Here is a 7,907-nt window from a genome sequence, read left to right on the forward strand (position 1 = left end):
GCCCGGGGCCCCTGAGCTGCCCACAGAGGTGAGCGAGGGAGCAGGCAGCCGCCGGTGTGGGTGCATTGCGGCAGCGCATGCGTGAAATCGCCGGGGGACAAGGGCATGTGTGTCACCATGCAAGGGCCCGTGTTGGGGCTGCGAGCTGTGTGTGTGTGTGTGTGTGTGTGTGTGTGTGTGTGTAGGGGACAGGCAGCGAATGGCAGCTCCATCGGCCCAGCTAAGAGGCTGCAAGCTGTGGGCCCAGGTTCCGGGCGGGTGGACAAGGCTCTCCCCAAAGCCCTGGGAGTGGGCGGTGCTGAGGAGAGCACCTCCCCTCCGTCCCAGGAAGGGCTTCCCTGAGGACCATCTCTGGGATGTGTCTGTCCCTCTTCTAGGCCCAGTCCCCCAGCCACTCCCCCAGCTTCAACGGGGAGGGGCTGGAAGGCCCTGAGCGCCCCAGCTGCTCAGCACCACCAACCAGATCCAGAGGCAGGCGGCCGTGCAGCAGCAGATCCCCACCAAGCTGGCGGCCTTCACCAAGGGCGGCAAGGACAAGGGCGGCAAGAGCAGGGGCTCCCATCGCAGTGAGAGTTCAGGTGAGCTCTGTGCCTGAGGGAGGGTGTGGCGGGTGGGGCCCAGCTCCGTCTGTGGAGTAGGTGGTCTAGGTGATCTCTGGGAGACGGTGGCCTCCAGTGCCGGCCCAGCCCCTCCTGGACTAGGAGATCCAGTCAGGGGCAATTAGTGACACCAAAGCCCCTCCTCCTCCGGGAGATGCAGCTGGCCATGCGCTGAGGCCCCTCCCCCACCCTGGGGAGGTTTATCCTCTGGAAGCCACATGGGCCTGGCAGACCCCAGGTCCGTTCCACCTCAGTCCTCAAACTGGACCAGGAAGGGCGTGTCTTGGCAATTCAGAAAGAAGGGCCTGGGGGGCCTTGTGGGTGGCACCAGAGGCCAGCAGTCAGAGCACCCTAGTCACTCGGGGACACTGGTGACGATGCCAGGGGTCTCTGACACAGCTTCGGGGCTCCCTCAGGTGCTGTGAGTGTACAGCTGTGGTCAGGGAGCCCTCCTGGGACCTACAGAGCAGGGCCTGTGTCCCAGGACTGGGTCCAGAGGTTGGCTTATTCTAGGGGCTTCCTGGGGTCAGCTGGGGCTGTTCTCCCCATTATGTGTCACTGCATTTGGGGCTTACTGTCTGAGGGGGTCCCCCTGGAACCGTGTCCTGGGAAGTGCTCAAGAGCAGGGGTGGGGCTGCCATGTGCGGGAGCTGGGCTGAGACCCAGGCTGCACCCTCTTCCCTCCGTCAGCTTCGTTCGACCTGAAGCAGCAGCAGCAGCTGTTCAGCAAACTCACGGGCAAGGAGGAGTCTGCCTCTCGGAGCCACAGCTCACTGAGTCCCGTCCGGCGCAGCAGCCACCGCTCCGCCTCCCCCCAAGGTGAGCCCAGCCACCCAGGCACAGGGCCTCCGCAGTGCCTGGCGGCTGCCGACACCACCATCCTCTGTCTTCCAGACCTCTCCTGCCAGGTGCCCAGCCCAGCCGTGGAGGACACATCCCCTGAGTGTCCCCCCTTCCTGCCCGTGCCGCAGCCCCTTACCCCACTCGACAAGGAAGAAGTGAGCAAAGAAGACGTCATCTTCTTCTAGGGCCAGCGGCTTGAGGTGCTGTGCTCTCTGGGACTCGCCGGCTGCCCTCCCCCTGCCCAGCACACCACCGTGGATGCCCACCTGGCCAGGCTTGGGGTCGGGGCCGGGGCCCGCCTGTCGTCTCCAGGCTCTTGCTGTAGGATTGATCAACAGTGGTGCCTTTTTTTATACAAAAAGGAACATTTTTAATTGAAGGTTGAACCTGAGCTAACTGAGGAGCTATTTTAATGGCAGCCCCCGCTTGGGTAGGGAGAGACCCACTCCAAGCAGTTTCCCCAGGTAGTGACAGACTGGGGGTCCCACACGGAGCCTGACAACGGGCCAGACCTCGGTCTGAGGAGGAGGAGACATGGGCTGGACTGGTCATTAGGGCAGCAGGAGGGCCAGGTTGTGTCAGCTGTCTCCCTCGGCAGAATCGAAGCCGAGATGCACATGGGTTCATGGTGAGCCTCAAGGCGAGGGCACAGGCAAGGCGAGGGCACAGGCAAGGCGAGGGCATACACAGCCCCGGGGACAGAGGCCCCCAGGCAGAGTGGCTGGAAGGATGGCCAGTTGTACTCAAGTGAGTTCTTTAGGGCAGAACTCACCTCGAAGGGGTCTGACTGGAACCCATGTTAATTTAGTGGGTTTTTTAAAACCTGCTGTAGTCAATCTTCGTGCTTTCCCAGGCACCTCACCGAGTCCGCGTGGCTCTCCAGATGCTCCGCCTGGGGAAGCCAAATCAAGAGGTTTGGCCAGGCCAGCACGCCCCTAAGTCCCAGCCCCCAGCAGGGGGCCCTCTGTCCCCATGAGATGAGCTGGTTTTCCCAGAGCCTCCAAGAGGAAGTCCCAGGGCTGGTCTCCGGTGCTGATGGGCTGATGCAGGTACAACACAGAGCAGAGTGGTGGCGCTGCCGGTGAAGGTGACACGCTGGGAGCACATGTGGCCTGGAGACCTCCAGTGGGCAGGTGGCCACCTCACAGACCCACACATCCAGTGAGCTGCTGTAGCGGGCTGTCCCCTTATCCCTGGAAGAGGGCAAGGGCCACCAGTCCACTCGCAAGGCTGTGGGTGTTGGGGTGGTGTCACATGTCAGGGTGGTGACTGCGCCAGAGCCACGTCCCACCTCTGGCCAAACACAAGCTCGGGTGCCGGTGCAGGAAGGGGACATGACTCACTTTTCTGCATCCCAGGCTCCCTCCACCAGCCCAGAGCCCAGCACCTCCTGAAGCGTTGGCAGGATGGGTCCTGGGCTGCCCAGGAGTTGGGGCACCACAGGGTCAAGTGACACAGCCAGTGAGTGACGAGCTGACAGCAGCCGTTCAGAGCCACTCCGGCCCCGGCCCCCGCTGGCCCTGACCCCCAACTCTGCCTACGGGACCAGCAGCATCAGCAAGGACCAAAGAGACGTGTCCTCCGTCCCCTGGACACGAGCCTGTCTGTGCTGGATCTGTAATCAGTGTTTGGTGTTTTTGTACTGGGACGAATCAGCACTTTAGAGAATCTCCTTACTCCCTGTCCTTTTGTGGCGAGTGCTCTCCTGGCCGCAGGCACCCAGGTCCTCAGAAGAGATGCCCAAGGCTTCTCCTCGGCGTGGGGTGGGGTCTCCGCTCAGGCCATGCAGCGGGCAGGTCTCCGGCACATGCTCTGGCCAGCAGCCTGCGGGGACTCCTGGGTAGGGCCCGGTTTTATCTGTAAAGTTGGCGGCTGAGCAGTGTTACTCCTGTGGGATCTGGGTACATCTTTGGTAACTTTGACATGATGTCGGTCCACCCAGTGATGCTATGATCGCAGCATGTCCTCATGCGGGATGTTTCAGAACTGCCTTAGAGCTCAAGCCCGATTCTAGCAATAAAGGTGTCTGAAGACGAGCTGGCGGAGCGGCTTCCTTCACTGCGGCAGGGTCGTCTCTTGGTGGGGCTCCCCCAGGCTCACCTCGCCAGCGGGGCCGCACGCCAGGTGCTGCAGGAGAACTGGAGGGAGGTCTGACCAGACCCAGGGTCTTGCAGGAGCCTAAGGACCAGAGTCTGATGTCCCACCCCCCAGTGGGCCCACGACACCTTAGGAGCCCCCTCGGCTGCTGCCCCACTCCTGCCCTGTAGCTGGGGTGGGGAGTGCAGGGAGGCAGCCTCAGGACCAGCCTGACCAGCTGCCTGTACCCCACGCCTGTGGGGAGCGGAGCCTGCTCTGTTCCTCTGAGAAGTCCCCGCACGATCCTGTTTGGACAGTCAGAGGTAGAGGCAGAAGGCCCAGAGTGAACCCCCCAATGCAGGTCAGCTTTTGGGGAATGCCGCCACGCCCTCCCACCCTGGCTAGCCTGGCCCTGTGGCCCTGGGGTGACGGCCCCCTGCTCCCTGAGCCGTTTGCCACGGACGTGCTCCCAGGACCAGTGACGCCTTACCCCCCACCAAGGACCTAGCAGTGGGCAGGGGTGTGGCCACTCTGCAGGCAGGGTCATCTCAGCTGCCCAGCAGTGTGCCTGAGCCCGGCCAGCGCTGGCCCCCAGGCTGACCAGCAGCCAGAGCCCCGGGGCCTGGTGTGGCACAGCCAGGTGTCCACGTGGCTCGCCCACTCGTGCAGCGCTGGCATGTGCTCCCCGAGTCTCCAGACGGGCAGGCGGCGCTGCTCCGGCCCCACCTAGTCTTGCTGGCTCCTCGGGCGCTGGAACATGCCAGCTGCTCGGCCTTGCAATAGGGAGGGGGGACTGAGCCAGTGTAGGGTGGGGTTCCTTCTGCACCCCATGTCACCCCGAGCAGCCCTCCATCCCCGCTGTTCCCACCCACGTATCTTCCCAGAAAAGAGCCATCAGGCTGAAACCATGAGGCCTCAGACTGCAAGCACAGGTCTTGGTGAGTCTTCCAGGCACTTTGGGGACGTAAGGCAGAGCCTGATCCCCTTTTCCCGCTGGACTAAGGAGCAGGCGCAGGCGCAGGCACAGGCTGGGCATCATCTACCAATGCCACACGCACGCACTTCGGCTGCAGATGTCAGACTGAAAACAAACGCACCGGTCCTGCCATGTCTCCCTGAGGTGGAGGCAGTGCCACGGCATCTTCAGACACCGGCCGGCCCGCGAGGACCCTACGAGGTGCCGGACTGGCCTGAAGGGATGATGGCCCTGGTCCAAGCGGTGGCTGAATGTCAGCTGCTTCGACCACAAGCACCTCCCAATGATCAGGAGGAAGGAAGTGATGTGGGCGCGGCCTGGCAGGAGGCCCCAGCAGCCTTCACCGGATAGGACCACCGGCCAGAGGTTCCAGAAAGGGTCATGGGAGGTGTGGCCTCCCACTGCAGCTCTGTCCCCTGAGAAGCCACCCGGGCACATGGGCCGTCACGTCCAGAGGTGGCACCGCACGCCCCCCCTAAACTAAGGTGCAGGGAGAGGGCGTGCAATGAGCGGGCCTGCGGACGAGAGGGACAAGGAGCTGGTGAATTTAGGAAAAAGGACTCACCCTGGGCCTCGCAGCAGCACCACAGTTTTAATTGATTCTCATGTCAGCTTTCCGAAGGCCCGTTTGGCGCGTGCCATCCTGGCCTGCCCACCTGGGTACAGGATGCCAGGGACGGGAGTGAGGCTCTGCTTAGGCCGCTGTGGCCTTTTCGTCTACACGGGAGTCCCGAGTCCTCTGCTCTGGCCCTGAGAGACACCTCCTCCAAGTGTGTGGGGGGGAGCCCTGGGCGGAAGGGCCCAGACCCCCAGCACCCGGGGACCTCAGCCCACCACACCCTGCCTCACTGAGCTCGTGCCCCAGGTCACGCCCTGTGTTCTCTGGGTGGCAGCTCCCCGCATCTGGCCTTGGTTTGCTCAGAAGACCCAGCCGCCTGCCCGGTGGTTTCTGTCCGTGGAAGGCCCTCAGCGGGTTCCGGCAGTGTCCGTGCGCCTCCGGCCGGTCAGGAGGCGGCCTTGTCCGCCCCGCCGCTGGCCCGGGCTGCCTGGAACACGCTGAGGAGGGAGGAGATGGTGCCCAGGAGGCCCACCAGCCACGGAGGGAAGCGGCCTGCCCACAGGAAACCCGGGGGCAGCCAGTGCACGGCGTTGGCCAGGTCGGCCAGGTTGCTCAGGAGAGTCAGGAGCTCCGACTGGATCCGGGCCTCCACGGCCCCCTGCGTGCTCCAGGGCCGCTGGCTGTGGGGTCAAAGAGGAGTCGTTCAGGGCAGGCCCCGGGGTGCCCGTGCTGGCCCGGACGGGCGGGGGGGTTGAGGGGGGAGTGACCACAGACCCTGTTTGTGAGCAAGGAGGTATCCTGTCACCTGCAGAGGGAGCCCACGTGACCAGGGCACAGACCTGGGTGGAAAGTCTCAAATCCACATCTCAGTCCTGACCCTAGGAACCAGTCAGGGATGGGGCAGGACAGGCCCCGGGCAGGTCCCAGGCCTGCGCCAGGCACAGTGGTTCCCAGGAGAAAGGGACACTGCCCTGGTCCTCCGGTCCTGCTCTGCGGGTGCAGCGTGAGGACTCAGCCCGAGTCCTGGCTGCTGTGTCCTGCCTGTGGGCCTCGAGCAAGCCTCACTGTCCCCACAAGTGAGGGTGCTACCGTCACCTGGAGGCTGTGGTGAGCCCGGTGACCTAGGGCCCCCTCTCCCCCGGGCCTTGTGCAGCGACAGGGCTGATAATGCTGGCAACTCAGAGCACCCCCGGGGGCTGGGGAACTCCTGGGACCTGTGAGAGGGAAGTTGGCCGTTCTCCCCAGGAAATACCTGGTGACGGCCGCGGCAGGGCTCCTCAGCTGCTGTCTCAGCTTCAGGACCACCCACAGGGACCTGCAACACCAGAGAGGATGAGGGGCCCTGCCGGAGGGCAAGAGCAGCAGTGCGGGCCCTGAGGAGGCTCTGCCACCTGCCGCTCGGCCACAGGTTACCCTAACGGGTGCCGAGCTCGGCCGTGAGTGGTTCCAACCAGCCTGTGGGAGGTGGTCCTGGCAGCTTTCTGGGCTCTGAGGGCCAGCATCTGCAGGCTGAGGAAGCAGCCAGCCGCAGGCAGCCCTGGTGCACCCCCAGGGCTCTCAGGCCTGCAGAGCACCCGCCCCGACGGCCCACCTGGCCCTGCACCATGGGCTGCGGGCGGCCGGGTAAGTGCAGGTGGCTGAGTCCTGCTGTGGTCGGGTGCACACAGTGAGGTGGCAGCAAGAGGAATAGCAGGGCGGCCAAGACCACACAGCTCCCGTCTGTCTGCCAACCGCACCAGCAATGAGCGCTCCGCCCTCCAGCCCGCGGGAGCAGCGGCAATGCCTACCTGACAACCCCCAGGAGCAGCGAGAGCCCCCAGAAGGCCGTGCTCAGCACCCACCACCGGGCGGCGTCCACGTGGAGGATCTTGGCATCAGCAGCCCAGGCGATGTGCTCGCAGGGGTAGTACAGCTGGTCGGCCAGGTTGCCCAGGACAGACACACAGCGGACCAAGATGTCCTCCTCCTGCAGGACCAGGAGAGGGAGCTGGGCCTGGGGTCGACCTACCCACTGCCCACATTAGGGGCCCGGGCCAGGCCATGAAAAGCCATGACTCGGGACCCCCTGCCTCGCAGCCTTCCTGCCCTGCCACAGGCTCCCTGCACAGGACCCTGGGAGGGAAGCAGGTGCCGGGAGCCGGTCCATCCTTGCTGCTTGACACAGTCACTGCAGGGAAGACACATCTGCACAGCATATGTTTCAAGGGACTTGGCGTATATGGCATACTGTTTTACAAACAATCACGCTTAAATCTTTACTCCCTGGAATGGAGAGCCCTTCAACTCGCTGACGCTTCGGGAAGCCCGTCGCCAGTGACGCCGACCACTAACCAGACCAACAAAGACAATCAAACGAACAACTTGAGGCCAGCTGGAATCCCTTGACTGAAGAGGCTGGCAACCTTCTACAGGAATGGGGCTCCTTCTGTGCTCCATCCACTATGTTTATAGCTATGCTCGCTATCATTGCTTGTCAGTCTTCTTCCGAGTCTTAAACAACCCAATCTGAGAGGTGACCACTGATTTACATGCGATATCATTTAAAAAATAAAAAAGGGGGAATTTGCCGGGAGCCGGTCCATCCTGCTGTTTCAAGGGACCTGGCATATATGGCATACTGTTCTTAATATGTTTGCTCACCTTCTTGGCGCTGTGTTTTAACCAAGGTCACCTCTCCAAGAAAGGTTGTTTCCCCAGGTAGGGATTTTCCCCTGAAGTTTGGGAGGGAATAAAACCTCTTAAGTGCCAGGCGGGTAATTAATCACTTTAACTACGAACAATCCTGCTTAAGCTACATAATCTTTAATCCCTCGAATGGAGATAAGAAACCCCCTAACCTTTGGAATACAGATTA

At 62.7% G+C, this 7,907-nt stretch overlaps 2 protein-coding genes across 2 annotated transcripts in view; one reads left to right on the top strand and one right to left on the bottom strand.

The window, feature by feature from the left end:
- ARHGEF18 (Rho/Rac guanine nucleotide exchange factor 18) overlaps nucleotides 1–3,478 on the top strand; it is a 74,297-nt gene extending 70,819 nt beyond the window's left edge. The window contains exons 29-32 of the mRNA XM_015571526.1: nucleotides 27–147; nucleotides 443–578; nucleotides 1,290–1,418; nucleotides 1,494–3,478. Coding sequence (XP_015427012.1) covers nucleotides 27–147; nucleotides 443–578; nucleotides 1,290–1,418; nucleotides 1,494–1,627 — 520 coding nt within the window. The 3' untranslated portion in view covers nucleotides 1,628–3,478. The remainder of the gene's footprint in view (nucleotides 1–26; nucleotides 148–442; nucleotides 579–1,289; nucleotides 1,419–1,493) is intronic.
- Nucleotides 3,479–5,065: 1,587 nt separating this feature from the next.
- PEX11G (peroxisomal biogenesis factor 11 gamma) overlaps nucleotides 5,066–7,907 on the bottom strand; it is a 5,118-nt gene continuing 2,276 nt past the window's right edge. The window contains exons 2-4 of the mRNA XM_015571557.1: nucleotides 6,841–7,019; nucleotides 6,306–6,368; nucleotides 5,066–5,733 (exon numbers count right to left, since the gene is read on the bottom strand). Of these exons, the coding sequence (XP_015427043.1) occupies nucleotides 5,499–5,733; nucleotides 6,306–6,368; nucleotides 6,841–7,019 (477 nt within the window). The 3' untranslated portion in view covers nucleotides 5,066–5,498. The remainder of the gene's footprint in view (nucleotides 5,734–6,305; nucleotides 6,369–6,840; nucleotides 7,020–7,907) is intronic.

The sequence above is a fragment of the Myotis davidii genome, unplaced genomic scaffold (assembly GCF_000327345.1).
Source record: "Myotis davidii unplaced genomic scaffold, ASM32734v1 scaffold648, whole genome shotgun sequence".
NCBI classification, from domain to species: domain Eukaryota; kingdom Metazoa; phylum Chordata; class Mammalia; order Chiroptera; family Vespertilionidae; genus Myotis; species Myotis davidii.